At 47.7% G+C, this 18624-nt stretch overlaps 1 protein-coding gene across 1 annotated transcript in view; it reads left to right on the forward strand.

Annotated features, from left to right (window-relative positions):
• Positions 1–18624, forward strand: part of LOC121837461 (FERM, ARHGEF and pleckstrin domain-containing protein 2-like) — a gene marked incomplete at its 5' end in the record, with an annotated part of 108007 nt that overhangs the window by 26872 nt on the left and 62511 nt on the right. The window contains 1 exon segment of the mRNA XM_042293067.1: positions 3677–3966. Within this exon segment, the coding sequence (XP_042149001.1) occupies positions 3677–3966 (290 nt within the window).

An 18624-nucleotide genomic window follows, 5' to 3' on the forward strand; every position in this document is an offset into this window, starting at 1 on the left:
CAGGGTGTTTGGGAGAAGCTATGTTTCTCTCACCGCAGAAATAAACTGTGTGCATCACCCAACGCTCGCTCGCTGCCTGAATGTAGCTCTAGCAGGTGGGACCGGATCACAAAGCTGTAGAAGTTCGCGTTTTTTTATTCGAAGGACATGATTTTTGGAAAGTTTCATTGAGAAAAAGAAGCTTGTTTTCGGTGTTAGATCTACTTTTGGCTGCCATGTTGGGCCTGGTTGGCTGCCATCTTCTCATAAAATATTTTCGAAAGTACTGCCCACCCCTACAACTATCTCAATGCGGATTGCAAGATCCGCAATCATTCATCCTACCCGAATGATGCGGCCGTGGACCTTGCGGTTCGAGGACGTCCGTGACAAAGTAAATCAAAGGATGGAAAGACACTTCACTTTGCTTACCCATTTCCTCCCCGATTTCCGCAACCCGTAAGTCGGAGTGCATGCATGCGAAAGGAAAACAATAGACATAACTAAATCAAACTTTGTTTTGTTTACAAAAATGTTTGCCTGGACAAAAAAAAAACGTTGGAAAGAAAAAGCAGTAACCCATTCAGGGATCGCGAGGTCAGCGAACGCCCCATATCCTAAAATGTAACCGTGGAGTCTAAGGTCGAAGATGTTAGGTCAATTTCCGTCTCCACCAATACGAGGTCGCCGTGAACTCACTCCTTCTTCTAGAACATTGTGACTGCGGGTAGTAAAGTTGCGTAATGTTTGAGACGAAGCCAACGGGTAAATAAAGATTTGCTTGAACGCCGCACGCAGACGTTTGTAAAGCGTGCCATTCCGAGCTTCGTGTTCGTGGTGCCGTCCACGCCACGCAGCAACGCCACCTTAACCCGCGTTGATAGCATGCCGAGCACGGACGCACGCATGTATGCACCAAACAAGAAAGTTGCACAAAAGCTGAAGAAGATTCTCAAAGCTCCCGACTTGGACCGGCGACAGAGTATTTGCCAACGCGATTGCCAGCTTTCTCGTTTCCCCAACATAGCTCTTCGTCGCTTCTTTCGCTCGCTACACCTGATTGGTTTTTCTGCTTTCTTGTTGACTCTTTTTTCCCTTTTTTTTTTTTTACTAAAGAGGAGGAGATAGCAGTAGTAGAAACGTGCTTTCACGGAACAAACAGTAGCGCTGTGTTCCAATCGGCAGTCCCCATTGCACGTATGCAAGCAACGGACTTTGTGATAGTAAAACATCCTTTCATGAGCATTTCTTGCTTAAAACAATGAAAGTAATTTGAGTTTAATGTATCTCTTGTGCAGCCGTGCTAAATATGACAGAAAAATGGGCGTTTTTTTAGCTTTTTCTAGACGTTTTATGCTTACCCACCAAGACATGGCCAGTCCCACTTTTTAGAGCGCAGCTCTTAGGGGCCCGTTCCCGGCTTGAGCGGCGTCGGCGTAACCAAGGTCACGCGACCCCCAAGGTCATCCCAGGGTCACGTGACCCCCAAGGTTATGTGACCCCCCCCCCCCCCCCCCCCCGAAGTCACGTGACACCCCCCCCCCCCCCCCCCCCCCGAGGTCACGTGACCAACCCCAGGGTCACGTGACCCCCGCCGAGGTCATGTGACCTCCCCGATGACGTCATCGTCACTGATTACATCACCGGCATCCGCATCGTCATCGTCATCATCACTGATGACGTCACCGGCATCCGCATCGTCATCGTCATCATCACGGATGACGTCATCAGTGACGTCACTGATGACGTCACTGACATCCGCATCGTCATCGTCATCATCGCTGATGACGTCATTGGAGTCCGCATCGTCATTGTCACTGATGATGTCATCAGTGACGTCACTGATGACATCATCGGCATCGCCATGTGACCCTCAAGGTCACATGACCCCGCAAGGTCACGTGACCCCCCCAGATCATTTCACCCCCCCCCCCAGTACCCTTCCCTCCTCCTCCTCAAGAGCTGCACTCTAATTTGGTGTTACAGGGAGTTGTAAACGGCTTTCACTTTTTTTTTTATGAATTTCAGGCTGCGGGGGACGGGCGATGACTCGGGATTTTACGGTAGTTTATAGCTCTTTGGTCAGTTATGGGTAGGTCCTGAAACTAAGATCTTATCCCAACTGCCCGTGCTACATTCGGGTGCAGGCTGAGCATTTGGTGATGTATACAGTCTAAGCTCATTACAACAAACCTGGTTACAACAGACATTTGGATATAACATACCGATTTGTGAAGTTCAGGTTTTCCTCTATGTACCACTGACTCAACTTCATATCTGCATACAACATACTCCTCTTACAACAGACCGAAATCTTGGTCAAAATCAAGGTCTGTTATAACGAGCTTAGACTGTAGTTTATTTTTGCGGTAAGAGAGATTCTGTTTCCTTCTCTACCAAGCACTGACTCTGCTGTGTGATATTTATAGAGTGTGGTCGAGAAGACAAGCTTGGACCAGAACATCAGTGTCTGCTTGCAGCATAATACCCCTGAACATTGATGCTGCACTGCATTAAAGGCCATGTCAGTGCAGAGAGATTTCTCTCAAATGTTCCCCTTCTCCAGGGATTATTTTCGTCTACTTTCACGTTGGCGCAGTTCTTTTTGGAAGCAGATGTTCCCATTTGGAATGCATCTAGTAGTGTAGCTCGCGAGAGCTTTACAATACTGCTGCTGAGATCTATTCGTGATAAATCTGTCGGGGAGGCAAGTTGGGAGCAGGCATTGTGTTTCTTGGTGACATTGTGTGAAGAAGTGTCTTCTTAAGCCTCGTGCTGAAGTGTGAGTTGGGGAAACAGCCATAAGGCTTTTGCTCTTTTTAGGAGGTCCAGTTTTCTATATTTGCAGAAGGCAAACAAATCTGAGCACACTGCTTATCTTGAAATGAATGGCTAGCGAGTGCAAATGTAAATGGGTCTTTCGGTGGCTTTTACCTCTACCTCTGAGGAAAATCAACTGTGCCAGCAAAAGAAAAACTCTGGGTTGTAAGTGAAGATTAGCTGATTAAAAGGCAAATTACCTTACTTAGAGCTAGACTCCATCGAGTGAAAATGCTGCAAACAACCAACAAACTTTGCCTGGTGGCATGTCTGCTTTGCGCAATGTATCTGCTATTTTGACAATGCATTCACCCGCTGCCTCTCTAGCAGAAAATCGAGTCCTCATTTGTCTGTTACATGAGCGGAGAGTTGGCTCAGTTCTTACAAATTTGAGATATGCTGCGCTGTAGAATGCATTTGTGTTGCATTTCAGAATTCTCAAGAATTGTTTGCCAATTCTAGTACTTGATTAGCACAATTTTATTTATCGGCTAATCTTTTCAAAATGGTTATTTTTCGATCCTCGCTTTAACTCTCCTCATCCTTGGGCTCCTTTTTTCTGCGTGCTAGTGCAATGTAGAAATAAGTGTAGTGGAGGACCTCGTTTAGGTCAGTCTCTTCATCGTTTGCCATTTCAATGGAAACAAGCAAAAAAGGTTCACCTTCGGAGGTATCTTCGTTCAGTCTCTCTGCTGCCTGTTCGCTGTCGTCTCGCAGAGCTTTCGAACGTTTGGCTGCTCTCTAAGCAGAACGTCCGACAGTGACATACCCTCTTTCTATTTGGCTCGGAGAAAGCGCGAGAGTATGTCTGGAGAATGACCTTTGACGCTCACTCTCCTCTTTTCCCTTGCTCCTCTCCCCACCCTCCCTGCCACAGATCAACGAGTCTGCGTCTGCCATCGCGCAGCAGCGTAGGCACTTCAGATGACGAAGAGGCGGAGCGCGCGCCAGCTGCAGAGGCGTCCGCCTCCACGACTCCGGCGGCGCTCTCGGAGCCCAGTTCTCCACGGAGGGAGGCGGGCCGCGAAACTACGGCCCCGAGGGCGCCCACGGAGGCGGGAGGGGCTGTGACACCGAGCCAGGACACCGACGACAACGTCTCGCATGACTCTTACCGCCTCGAGGAGGGGGATTCGTCGCTGGCCGCGGCGCCCCCCGGCAGCCCAAGTAAGGACACCCCCACAGCCGACCTTTCGACGGATGCAGTCGCCGACCTCGCGGTCGACATCACCGCGGACCTCGACGTCCTTTCGCGCGCGGACACGGTACCCTTGGTGAACGGGCAGGCGGAGAGGGAGGGCGGGCGCCGGAGGTCAAAAGCGGGGGGGGCCGAGCTCGCTCGCGCGAGCCGTAGTTTTGACGAGGAGGACGCCGAGTTCGGCTACCTGCTCCACCGGAGGGGCTTCTTGAGGGACTCGAAGACGAGACGGAGCGAGGGGGGCCACCACAGGCGGAGGAGGGTGGCACGGGCCGAGCTGGGGCGCCCGGGCGCGCCACGGCAGGCGAGCCCACCCACCATTTTTGCTAGGGCCAGGGCCTTGGGCGGGAGATCGGCGGTTGGCTCGGTGGACTTTGTGCACCTGACCCAGCTGCCGCGCGCGGACAGCTTCTCTTCACACGATGACTCCCTGGAGGAGGACTCCCTGGAGAGGGAAATCTTCGAGGTCCTGCGGAGGAAGAGGCTGCTCGGGGAAGGCAAGGCCCCGCAGAGAAGGGGGACAGAGCGGGACGCTCCGCTAGACGACCGGTCCGGGGTGGATGGCAAGAGGAGGTTGGCCGAAGGCGAGCCGGAGAGGAGGGTGACCACGACCCCTGGCGACCTCTCGCCGATCGGAGCAGCACTGGAGCGAGACAGAGTTTCTCCCGAGGGCGACATTGTAACGAGAGCAGAGCTAGAGGAACCGCCGCGGAGCACTTCCTCTCCTAAGCGAAAAGAAAGGTTAAAGCGCATGAGAATGGACAGCATCAAAGTGATGGACGACTCTGGCGTCCGGTCACTGCCGTCCGCAGCTAGGGGCGTTCTTGACGACGGCTCTTCCGAGGAGGCGCTCGTACGAATGGGTGTCGAGATGTCGGATCTCACCCTCAGCCTCGTGGGCTCAGAGCCTCCAGTGCCAGAAGGCCTCGTCGCCCAACTCAGTCCCACAACTCCGGTTACTTCGTCCGTCGTTACGGTTTTCGGGGAGGAGGTCTTGGGAGGCATCCTGGGCATCCCGCCTCCCCCCGAGTACAGGTCAAGCCAGGTGAACGAGGTCTTGAGGAGGTACGAAAAGCTGGAGCGCGACCTGGCCTACGAGCTGTCCCGGCTTGGCTGCCCTCCTCCACCGGCCGCCGACCTCTCCGACCTCCTGGACCCGAAGGACGTTGCGGCGAGGACGGCCGCCTTTTTCGGCGAGGTCGCCAAACCGGAAGCGGATGAGCCCCGAGGTGCAAAGCCCAAGGACGGCGAGGCCCGAATCGCCGACTCCGAAGACGCGACGTTGGAGTGCCCCCTCCCGAGGCTGCTCGAAGCGGACAACGCGGAGACAACGGCCGCCCTCGCCAAGCCGGAAGACATGAGCGACTCTCCACCGTCTTCGAGCGGCAGCAGCCTCCCGAGGTCAGGGAGTGAGGGAAGCGGGTCGTCGGACCGTGCGGAGGGGTCGGAGGAAGAGGGCTCAAGGCCCAGGGCGGGGTCGGAGCCGCGTCTTGGGGGCCGGGGCCCCTGCAGCAGCCGGTCCCCGTCCGGCACGGAGCGCAGCGGCGGCAGCTCGGAGGGGGATGTGGAGACCCTGGGGGAGGACGAGCCCTCGGACCGCACGGCCACCTTCTCGGAGGAAGAGGAGACGGCCCTGGTCGGAGATGAGCCCACACTGTGCAGCAGTCCGTTTTCCTCGAGCGTGCCCGAGACCCCCGAGGGCTCTTCCCACTACCCCAGTTTTGTGGATCTGGACGTCATGGTGGGCAGCGGGCTCCTGGAGCAGAGCTCCTCCAGCTCCTCCATGCTCTCGTCCTACGATCGCAACGGCCATCCGCTTGACACGAACCCCTTCCTCGAGTGAAGGCTGGGCGTACCTCTGTCCCGTCCTGCTCTCGTTCTTCGCTCGTCTTTCATCCCTTTTCGAGACCATCGCCTTCAGACTTTGGAAAGCAATTGCCCCCTTGTAATGGCTCACACACCGTCGAGACCATCACCTTCCATCTTCGGGAGGTGATGGAAGATTACCTTTTATCTTTGGAAGGTGATGGAAAATCACCTTCCATCTTTGGCTGCACAAATTTACGGTATATTTTTTGCCGTAAAAATAAACCATGCATAGTTGAACACTCGAGTACACGGAGCTGAATGGCACCAGTTGCCGAAAACGAGTTACAATGGGCCCATTTTCCCATTGAAATTTTCAAAAAATCACTTTTATCTTTTGAATGAGACGACAATTAGTTCTGAAATTTCGGCACCTCTTACGAGCTGCTGGCACTACATTGGGGCACAGAATGAACATTCGGCGACGTGTAGGTTATTTTTGTGGCAAAAAAAGTGCCGGAAATTTTGTAGTGGGGACACATTGTATATGTCTCGGAAGCTGACGTATCTTGCCAGTCGAAATTCGAACGAGCTCGTTTTGCGACAGTGAACTGACTTTCGTAGTGCCAGAGGTAGCTTGTTTTCTCTCGGCGCTCATGAAACCCAGGTTCGCCATCCATTACTCTGGCCTACATTTCATTTCTGTCATTGGATGATCATTCATACTACTGCTTCATATACAGAACGGTACCACTGCCGACGACGAACCGCGATCGCATCTCTTCGGCCAGAAGTGTCACCTATATGCAAGTAGACGGGCTCTGGTAAACCCTCGACAATTCTCTGTCGTTAAGAGGCGCCCGCAAACTTTGTAACACGTAGCATACATGTGTTGTATGGCACACGAAGCACATCCCTTCAGAACCATTCAGTCCTCAAAATTTTGGCCTTGCAGAGAGCTAACCAGACACCTTGGTTCTCAATGAGATCCAAAACTGTGTATTGACGCGTGCGTCGATTTTTAATCGATAAGACGCCTTATATGTATTTGCCCTACCAAAATAGTATCTCGGTGCATTGAGCCTATAGAGGCCAGGCTGTGAGCTATCCTGCATTCCACTGCATCTTACTCGAATTATTGGGCGTCTGCCACACCTTGGGTCGATACACTTCGGAGTAAAAGTCTTTCTCCGCAAAAGTACAAACGGGACATTCCAGTAGTGGCGTCGCAGTCCTAGAAGGATTGCAGCACACAGCCAGTCCTCGGCTGGTATTCGTTTTACTCAAACCGAACCGCGCACCTCGAGCCTGCAAGTTCAATATATCAGTTTATGGCATGCACAAGCGGTGAGGCTTCCAAATGCAAAGAGGGACCGCCGATCCTGGGGCATTGCCTGGCTGGCACTGATAACTCTGTTGGTCGTTTAATTGCAGTCTCTGAACCTTGCTCTCTGTGCTTGTTGCTCTACTTTCTCTCTCCCCTGCCTTCTCGCTGCCTGTTCGCCAATGGTGCTTCTGCTGTGTGTTTCTCTCTGTTGTTTCCATCTGCTTGTGGTGTGCACTTTATTTCCCACTCTGTTTCGTTGTTTCTTGTGGTCACGACCGGGGTCACTCAATCCTCGCAGAGTACCGACACCTGCAGTGTTATCATTCAGTTCCGCTTAGCAAGTCGAGCATTGTGTTGTCGTCGAGAAAAGCTGTATTGTGTGCGGGGGACATGCTCCAGGGGAAATTTTGTTTACATTAATTATGATATTGAAATTGAATTTTTATAGTTTACGGTGCTTAAGCTTCTCTTTATAAATTTGGTGTTAAATCTGATATATATATATTTTTTTTTTCAAGTTTTTGATGCACTGTACATGCAGAAAAAAAACTGTTCTTGTGTGCACATGAGACACCGCAACATTCTTAAGAAAGCTTAGTAAAATAAACTAATTTGCCCCTTTTAAACCATTAAGTGCTTTGAACAACAAAAATAATGTGTGTGATGCTTCTTTCATTTTGGAATAATTAAAAATAGGAAAAATGCAATTTCAAGGGGCTAACAAATGTTTCTTAAATTTTTCATAAATATAAAAAATATATTCTTTCTAACCAAACCCATATAGTTCATTCTACATATTCTAAAGTATATGCATGCCAAATTTGGTTGTGATACTGTTGAGACCGGTTGCAATGAAGTCGGCTATAAAAAATAGCGGCTACAGCGAAGTGATCACGATTTCCCAGTTCCTTTTGCACTTCGTTATAGCCGAAGTCAGTTATAACGAAATAGTGGATATAGCGAAGTGATTTCCGATTCCCGTTGACTTCACTATAACCGGTCTCAACAGTAGGACTAATTAAGATCAGAAACTCTTGTGCACAAATTGTGAAGATGCCTCAAAATTACACAAAAAGAGAAAAACATGTTTCAGTGTTACCGCAGATGTGTGCAGCTATACTCTTTCGCGGTGCAGAAAATAATATTTTGTTAATAAACTTCCATAAGAAATTGAAGTTACGGAAGACTGCAATGAAGAGGAGATGGCAAGGCCCACTTGTCAATGTCAATGTGATGGCAGGCTGACGTTGCAACTTGAAGAACCGCACAAGAAAGATGGCTTAAATTCATGCCTTTCTGGGTTGCCTGGATCTCTTCAGATGCGTATTTGACTAAATTCGCGATCATAACCGGCACTAATTATTTTTATACATCAAATTAAATATTCAAAAATAATGAGACACCATAAAACCCAAGATCCCATTTTTTGCAAAATAATTATAGTTTTTTGACCCGCATCTTCCCTTAGCCCTGGGTTGTGCACAGCTAGGTATACATTGATAAAAGTGAATCCTTTTAACTCAGACACTGCACAACCTTTTTAGATGGAGTAAAGCATAGTATGAGCAAGGCTAAGAGCGAAAGCAAAGTTGTTTTGTAACAAAAAGAAAGGTCTAATACTTCAAGGTGCAAAGAAGCAAAGGAGCATACCACTTGTTGCCAAGATGTGACCGGGTAATGCCATTCTCGCTCTTAGTTGCTTCGGCACGGTTTTCCCAGTCGGCATCAACAGAGACCTACCAATCGGCGTGCTTTAATTACGTCCCCAGCAAGCTCTACTGAACGTTGTACTCTGAGAGTTTGCGGTGACTCTAGGCACAACTCGTTTGTGTCCGTTTGTCCACAATGCAGTCTTTCCTTTCTGTACTCGTTTGTGCGGGGAAATGTTTGAAAACAGTGGGCAAAATTAAAGCGCTCTATGCAACTTCTGGCAGACGAGGCTGCGCAGGGAAAGCCCAGCGGCCGGCAAGCGAGTGCATAAACGAAAGAGGTGAAGAATGTCTCATCACTGTGGTGCAAGCTACTGCAGGTGGAGCTAGTTACTATGGCAAAGCTGTTTTCTTGACACTAGCTTAACCAGTGAGCATGAGCATTTCTTGCTCGCCAAATGTGCGCTGCGGCCCGAGAGAGCCAGATGGTGTACCGGTCTCACTTGAAACTGTCGTCCAGGGTGCAGGTGCTGCTTTGGCATTGACCACCACTCTAACCCCAACAGCAAAGAACGTTTCTAGCGAGCAGTGGCAACGCCCAAGCGTAAACGGGCACTGTGTAGATAGAGGCTCGGGGACCGAGGTCTGAAGACGGTGCCTATTCTTCTTCCAATTCCCGAGCGTGTGAGATGTCCCCGTTTTCTTTCTGCTCCATGTTTCTGTGTATCTCTTTTCCTTTGCTCTGTAACCGTTGTTTGTGAAGAGCCGTGTACATAATGCGTGTGTGTTGCATGGCGGCCAACCCTACGCAAGTTGTGCCGGGCCGGCTCTTGCGCTTGAGAGGACAAAAGTGTGTCTCTAGTCAGCATCTCTGCCTCGTTGAAAGGGAGGATTGAGTGGGTGTGGTCTTGCTTTTTTTCTGCATCTAGGGTCCACAACAAAGGTGTTGTTACTGTTGTTACTGCTGTTGAACTGTACAGACATCTTAGGCCATATCATGTGTGCTGCGACAGTGCTAAGGGAGCATTCCCTTTTTGTTTGACTCTCTTTTACTTCACCTCTCTCTTTGCGTTTTCCTTCTTTGGGGGGAACCTGGCCTGTGCTCTCTGCCTCCTCTTCACTGCCGAACCTGCGACTGCGGGCTTTGTTCCTCCCTGTTCCCCCATTTCTAGTTGGTGCAACCGTCATGCTTAATTCGTCATGGTATAAATGATTGATATAGGAACTAAGATGGACTGATGCAATCACGTTTGGAGTGGAACTGTATGCTGTTGCTTGTAAGCCATGAAAGTGGGTGGTTAAATTTGTAACGTAGGAGGGAGGAAATATTTCCTCTCTAGCTACCGAACAAAGTCAGATTTAAACGAGAGAAAATATTTACTATGTTCTAAATAATAAGGAGAGGAGAGTGGTGAAACATCTGCAAGAATCTCGTGGTCTTGACTGTATGTTTTCACTTTGACAAGTACATAGCAGGCTTCGCTTGATTGCTACATGCAGTTGGGGCTTTGCATTGTTCTTTAATAGATGTTTACTTGCTTCAGTTAGCCCCATTAAATGTTGCCTGGTTCTTAGAGGTCTTGAAAGCGATTCATCTAGAAGCCGGTTTATTCTGCTTCCGTGTCTCTGTCAAAGTCAAAAAATGCCTCAGGCGATTGTGGAGGCTTCTTTGTTACTCGGGACTGCAAGAAGCTCTCTTGTGTGACTGTGTTCATCGCTAGTCCAGCAACATACCGGCACGTTTGTGTTCGCTCTTTCATGGTACAATCCTACTTCATGCTTATTAACACTTCCCAATTTTACCTCTAGTTAACTGACAGAGTGTGTGGCTATATATATTATTATATATAGTATCAGTTTAGGCTAGGCTTAGGAATTGCAATAAAAAAAAGTGTAATGGGAGCTCAGTTTTGATTTCACATTTGCAATTTTCTACCCCGAAGCGTGGCAATGCAACGCTGCTGATAAGCCAACTTTGGACCAGCAGCATTCCTCACTGCCGTTCACCGAATGTGTGGTGTGCCAGTTGACATCTTGCTCTTATGACTTCTTTTTATTAGAAGTGAGCACGAGGTATTCTTCTCCCAAGCAGGTGCAAAGACGCGCAATTTGGAGGCTTGCAAAGGGCATTTGGTACGTTAGCCGCCCATTCTGAAGGGAAAGTTACCATCCTATTTTCCAAGGTGGTTATCTTGATCTTGTTGCAGCAATTTTCCTTCGATTCAAATAGCTTAACTTTCTGTCAAATCAAAATAATTTTTTTGCCCTTCACGCAATTCAGACCTTATCATTTTCACTTCTTGGTGTTCTTCGAGAAAGTTGGAGAACCGTCCGACTTTGTCTTCGGGAACCAGATTTTGGTCTAGTTAGGCAACGGATGCAAGTCACTTTTGCTCAAGAATTTGATTAACCTGAGGTCGCACGAAGTTTAATAGTAAGTTTTAAAGGTCCGGCTTTGGGCACCACGAGAGTAAGCGATATCTGATGTGCCGACCTTGGCGCAAGCAAAGATAGCGTTCGTAAACAATTTGTTCGCTACGAAGTGCCATTGGTTGGTGGAAATAAAATGAGAGAACATTGTATGTTACCAAGCGCCGTGGCGTAGTGAGTTTGGACGCAGACTGAAGTTGCAATCGTCTGTTATTTCACGTTCGAAGCCATTGACAACCCACGCTTGGTTTGCAAATCTCGAGTGTTTCTGCTGCCATACACAATCTGGCATCGACCGGTGGGTGAAGGAGTTCTAAGGACAGGTACATCAGAGGCCGCTAGACATCTCTCGCTAGGTTTACGTTGGTCAAAACGTTCCTTGCCAAAATCTTAATTACTCGATCGTTAATTTGCGAACAGGTCAAAAATGTCTCAATAATTGATTACGTTCAACAGACGACGCCACATCCAATGAGAAGTTGAGACCGCTTTTGCCTTGACCAAAACCGGAACCCAGGGGTTCTCAAACTATTAGATGTCCCATTTCTCTTTTTAAATGGCAGCGGTGGAACCCCTCCTGGTCTTGGCAATTGTGCAATAAAGCAGTACAGGGGACTACCGACCAGCAGTGATGCACATATTGGGGAGTTTCTGACTTGTAGGTCAATGAGTTGCTCAGGTTTGCTATAATAGTGCACCGGAAGAACACTTAGAAGTAGGGTTAGGAGAACCCGCAAGAATGCTCGGTTCCTTGAGAAATCAGGTTGAGTTGGTGTAGGAAGCTCGAAGGTTCCCTAAAATATGAGTGGATCTTCTTCACTGGAGCTGCATTTCACGCTCGAGATAACCTTTCTCGTCAGTCCATTTTTATTGTGACCGGCAAGGGCTGTCGACTGCCATCTAGACGTAGCAGAAACACGGAACGTTGCTTGCAATTAGGGCAGGTGTGCAACTGTAGGAAATGCAAAATGTTTAGCCTAGCAACTTATCCACTACTAAGGTCAAACCCCGATTGTGTAACGAAAAATAGGTGAATGTTCTATTTGCAAGAATAGGCTCCTCTTCACTTTAGATCGATGTGGTGTGCGTTGCACAGATACAAGTGATGTTTAGTTTTCTTCAAAATTTTGCTGCGGATTTAGCGTATACTTTTCGTGTATAGCTGCACTCCTGCGGTTCCAGATTTGTTTACTCTTTTTTATGATGTCATTAATACTGTAAAGGTCACGTTAAAACCTCCTTGGTCATGTTTCTTAATTAGACGTAAAAATGTGGCACTGTACCGGCAAATACTCTGCAGGCAGTGCTTAAGTCTTGGGTCAGGTTCTCACCCAGTGATGAGAGCGGGTGGTCGGAGGTTTCCCGCTTGTCCAGCAATGTGGAGCAATGCTTCTACAAGGGGCCACAACTGAGAGTCGTTCTTTCTAGGGCCGCTCCGTGCTCTTACCTTGTGTGGCTAGTGGGCAGCTCGAGACAAAGACTTGCACAGCAGTTTTCACCGCGATAGGTTACTTGGCAAGTTTTGCTTGGGCATGGTTTACCTCTGAAAAATAGAGGGCTTACTCATTTCGTGCGAACGGCTCGCGTCATTTTCGTTTATCGGGCGGAGTGGCTGTTCTACGTTACCATCCGCTTGAATGGAGTAGCAGATTTGTCCCGACAGAAGGCTTCTTCTCTCACTTTTGCTTTATTCTCGTCTTTTTTCCACTGGCAGATTTAGGTATACTTTTAGGCACATTCCCATCTAAAAATAGCCCGTGGCAGTAGTCATTTCGTTTTCTACCGCGTCACAATTACTCTGCACTTGAGCCTCATGGAAGCCCGACGACACTTCTTGTCAATGCAAAAAAAAAGACGTTATGTAGTGTTTTGCTTTTACCGCATACTATTTTCCACCCCTTCCCACACACCCTCCAGTTGTCTCGCATGACTCCAGGCGCGGTCTGCAGAAGTACCGTGGTTAAGGGGACTTTTGAGTGATGCGTACGAATCTGAAATGTCTACGGGCTACAGTATTACCAGTCATCAGTAGCCATTATCATCATCAGCAGCCATTAGTCACGACGATTACGATGAAGACGATAGGGTTAGAGGCCCACACAAAAAGTCAAGAACAGAATAGAGAGAGACGTAGACAGAATTTTATCTACGTGTTTCCTCTGCTCCCATCTTTTTGTGCGCAACTCGAACCGCGTTCAATCATAACCAGCTCGCCCAACTGACCACCTTACTGCAATGAAGAGAATGAATAGTGTCACAATGATGATTCTGGTGGCTATATAAAAATATTTTATTTCCTTCCTTTCTCAACCTTTGTGGGGCGTGTCCTTCTTCCATCAAGCCCGATTGAACAAATCGCCCCTCGACGTAATTCTTTTTTTAAAAAGGGCACGTCCCTTCGTTTGGGGGGTGCGCAATCGTGTTGGGAAAGAGGGAGAATAAGCATGCGTTTAGTTCGAGGGCACCGATGAGTCAAACCGAACGAGAAATCTCTCCGTGATCCCTTTAACCTCGACGCGCAGTCTAAAATTAGGTGCCGGACTACCCCCCCGTCGTAGTTTTTGGCCATTGCTGCCAGCGGGCATTCGCAGTGACCGACCGAACAACGCATGCGAGCGGGAAGCCACCATGTGGAACTTGCCGGCACCTTTCCCAGGGTGCTTTGGAGAGGGTAGAGAGACATTTCTGTCGTGCATCGAGCCTTCTCACTTGCCATCTTTGGCATCACCACTTTGTTCTTTCTTTTGTTCTTTTCGATGTCGAGACGCCGAACGCTGTGTGTACTTGTTGGCAATGTTGTGTACGTCGAGGCGTCGTGAGACCGTCTCGACTCGCGACTGTGAGAACACAATCACCCACACTCGGTTGTGGCTTTGAGCGCACGTGCAAAAGTGTGCGCCCCCATGCGCGTGTACGGAGCGTAGGTGAATTTGATAATAAACTGTTCCTACTTGTTGCTGCATGTGTGAGTTCCTTTTTCGTCGGCCACCGACGGAGATTTTCTCAATTGCTGCCATATTCTACGGAATGCGCTCGATGCCCGGTGCAAACCTAACGATAGCCTAGGCTTTGTAGCCAGTTGTTGTAATGTCTGGATCGTATTTTTGTGCGGGAAGTGCTGTAGTGCATTCTTTTTCGGATTTCTTGCACGTCGCACGTTTTTGAGCTAATGCGCATGACGGACGAGCGTGGGAATAACTTTACAACCCTTAATTTACGAATCTCTTAAAGGGGCAGTGCAACGATTTTCCAACTTTGATCGAATAAACTGGAGAGCTCGTCCCTGTCACTTGTTGAATCGAGAAGAGAAAACCTTTCTTACTTGCTCACTAGTTTTCATTGAAAACAATGAAACAAAGTTTGTGGTACCGCTCGACTCGCACCACCTTCCAAGTCCCAGCGAATTGGGTTTTTGGCGCCCACTTTTAAAGGTTTAAGCACAACAGAACACCGCACCTCAGCATTGTCGAGGGTTCCAGCGAGCAGTCTTAGTCGAGACGAAAGAGAAGATGCGTCATTTAACGAACCCAGTTCCCCAGGATAGCAGCAGAGTCAGGAAAGTTTCCGTGACTTCGAGTTGATGGCGACATGAAAACGTCCTAAAACATAGGTACTAATATAGGGCTTTTTGTGCAGTTATTTGTGCTTAAGGGGCACAATGTTTGCAAACTGAAGATTGAGCAGAAAATTGTGCAACTTGCAAACATACAATGGCGTTCCTCCACGACGTCGCACCATAGTTCTCATGCACACTGTACATTGCTGCAGGTTGGGGAAGAAGAAGTTTTTCCTCGGCGGCAGAATCACACTTTTCTAGGACACATTTTACAAATGAAAAATTTTGAGGCTCAAATACGATGCTTTAAAGCTTGCTAAAATCTTCAAACCTTTGGAGTTAGGAATGCGTTCGCCATGCCCGATTTGCCATAATGTTAAAGGGAAACTGAAGAGGTTCTTGAATAAAATGAGTTGGAGGCGAATTCTAAGTTATTTTTATCCCGTGAATCTGAATATTACCTTAGTTTTCTCCGAAGTTGTAACTAAACGCGAGAAAATGTGAAAAACCTCCGACCAGTCGTTACGTCATACCCAGATCTTTTGGCTGCCAAGCGCGTGCAATTGCAAGCTCGCCAAGTATGTTCCCTCGCACTGATACCAGTCGTGACGTCTTTTTGACCTTTTTTAGAAATAGCAAGAGTGTGCGTGCGTAGCTTTAATAGGCGCCGAAGATGCGCAAGGATGGAGATTCCGAAAACTCTGGATATGACGTCATGCTCTAGGAAGGAGGGGCTTCGCACACCAAATTGAAAAGGTAATCTCAATAGTCGTAATCCTGGCGGCAAATGAAGGTGATTTAAGGGTTTCTCCTCGAACACACAACCGCTTCAGTTTCTCTTTAAGGCTGGGACAGCAGTGCTGAATTCTGGAAGCCTTTCTTCAGTCATAATAGTTAGGCATATCCCAACTGTTTCGGCGAAGACTTTAAAAAAATTCCTACCAATAGGGCAAGAAAAACTTGTTTGCTCGATCGTGCCGACAAAGAGCAGTTAGCTCAGAATAGGTCTCGCGTGTTGCGCACGTATGCGGGATACCACCATGAGCCACAATTCGTGTGTGGTTAGTACTTATTCATTGCGCGCCACAGACGTTAGCCAGGGCAAGATAGAGTGAACAAACGCGCTGCATGGACGCTACCTTGTATTGCTTTCTTGCGCTATGCGCAATGTCAATGAGGCGACCGGTCGCACGATGTTGGGTCGCTCTTGCCGGCACGTTTTGCCGGGAGCCCAATGCTTCCACAACAGCTGTGGTCCTGCGCTGCTTAATGGCAATGGTATCCAACTGCATCGACCCGGGTTGGAGCCCCGCTCCAAGTTTACTGTTCGTGTAACGCTCCCAGCATGGGACTTGTTCATGACGCTCGTCCATGTTGATCGGTCATGACGCTCTTTCTTGACGATTTTCTATGAGAAAATTGTAGTGAAACACAATCTGTGTTAAAAAAAGCTCGGGAGCAAACTGCCAACCCTGACGGACATCGGGGATGGCAAAACGCGTAATACAGTTGAGCCTCGATTTAGCGAAGTCACCGGGACCCCCTAATTATTTCGTTAAATCAAGAACTTCGTAAAGTCGAGAAAGACAGTCTTCAGGATAGGCTGCGCGGGGAATCCGAATTTGTTTGTTAAATCGGGAAACTCGTAAAATCGGGTTTCAATAAATTGAGGTTCAACTGTAATTAGACAGATAGTTAACTGAACTTTACTAAAAATAAACAAATGGTTTCAATCAGAAACTCGCTAAGCATCATCGAAACCCCTAGATCAATCAATTTTAGGAAGACTTACTACAAAGCATGTCTGAAACATCGGAGTCTGCTCAAATTTCTTCTCGTGCAGCAGGCTTAAGGTTAGCAGTGCGAAAACGTGGACGGTAAGAATATCCTGCTCGTTTTCACGTCGCCAGCCTCGTGCCTGCTGCATGAGAGGTAACTTCAGCACACTCCCGAGCTTCGCATATATTTCAAATCCTCCTAAAATTGACTGATTTAAAGGTTTTAAAATGACGCTTCACATGTTTATGATTGAAGCTACATGTTGATTTTCACTAAATAAAAGTTATTTAGTGTATTTTAGTTAATTATCTATGCAATTACCGTAAAATTAAGGTGGGAGCACCCACTCCACTTTCGCTGAAAACTGGGTTAATGTAGACATGGGCGCTTGTGCGGTATAATCAGGTGCTTAACGTATAATTTTCAGAATTCCCAAGTTTGTGAAATATTAATAGTGGCCGCTTGAATGAAGTGGGTCTTCCGCGGTATTTCGTTTTTGCAATCCCTGATGTCTGCCGTGTCTGGCAGTTTGTTCCCACAGAGTTTTCCTTCGTCAGCCTATGATAGGAATTTTTGAAAGTCGCTCGCTGAAACACTTGGTATACTTGTGTGTGCTGATAATAAAATAAAACGAATTCCCAGTAAAGTGGACAGAATAATGTAAAACTGTTGCATTCCTGAGCATCTCTCACAACTGTTGCCATATTTTGGTGGGACATTTTTCCTGAGTGGCTGTTTTGAGCGAGCCAGCCAAGGAACTTACGAAGATTTAGGAATGCAATGTTCTTACATGTCCCAACCAATGCTTATGTCATTCACTCTTACGTTAAGCGGACACTGCAGCCAAGGCTACAAGCGCGAAAGGATAATAATGCGGCTTTGAAATGTTCTACAGAATGGGCGCTCGCTCTAGGAAGGCACATCTCGAAGCAAAGAGTGTGGGATAGCTTCTACTTGTAGCTCTAGCTGCAGTGTCGGGTTAAAGGTGAACGGGATACAGGGTAAGAATGCGGTGTTGGTCGTGCTTTCACTTTATCCCCTGCTTGGTTTTGTTGTACCTTTGAAATTTTGTTGCATTTGTTCTCATACTACTTTTTTGTTTAGCTTGCATGAGGGGAATGGCAAGTTTTATTTGCTCCGTGGTGGAAATTTTTTAGGGATGGGCGAATATTCGGTTAATACGAATAGCCAATCGAATTCTGTTCTTTTCGGTATTCGCTTCGAATCGAATTTAAGTATTCGATAAAATCGAATTATTCGACAATATCGAATTATTCGACAATATAGAATTATTCGACCTTTCGAAATACAGTCAAACCCGACTATATCGAACCCGTTTACATCGAATTATTCCTTATATCGAACAATTGTTGTGCACAGTAATGTTACAGTGATAATATATAGCAAAAACTATGGTTGCATCGAACAAAAATAGCAGCCGCTACCGATATATCGAACTGCCAAGAGCGCCGTTTTGCTCTGCAAGCTGGCTTTCCCCCAACGCGCAGCCGCATTGGGGGAAAGCCAGCTTGCAAAGCACGCTAACTTTTTTTTTTTTTTTCTTCGGGCGGCCGCGTCGATTGTTCAGAAAAAAATAAAATATATCTTTTGCGGAGAGACGGTGCTCCGTGCTCCGTCCGCAAAAGAGAATATTATTTTTTCTTCCAAATTGACGCGGCCGCCCAGAGAGAGAAAAAAAAGCCAGCTTGCTTTGCTAGTTGGCTTCCCCCAACGCACCACCTCTTTTAGGGGAAAGCCAACTTACAGAGCAAAACGGCGCTCTGCAGGAGGTGCTCCCGTTGGACGTGCTCCGTGCTCTCGGCATATTTCGGCGCTAATGCGCGAATATAGAAGGCAGCGGCCCAAGAATTTTGGAGTCCGTCGATAGCGTAGAAAAATATTGTTATCGCGGATGCAATGAAGAAAAAGCAGCAGAAGATGCAAGACTACTTCATTGTGTAATATTTCAGCAGAAAGGTGATTTTTGAGAGTCAAGTTCATTAAAACTTTTATATCTAATTACCCGCTATATCGAACTGGTAGACTTTTTTTGCAAGTTCAATATAAACGGGTTTCACTT

The sequence above is a fragment of the Ixodes scapularis genome, unplaced genomic scaffold (genome assembly GCF_016920785.2).
Source record: "Ixodes scapularis isolate PalLabHiFi unplaced genomic scaffold, ASM1692078v2 PGA_scaffold41__6_contigs__length_2269736, whole genome shotgun sequence".
NCBI classification, from domain to species: Eukaryota; Metazoa; Arthropoda; class Arachnida; order Ixodida; family Ixodidae; genus Ixodes; species Ixodes scapularis.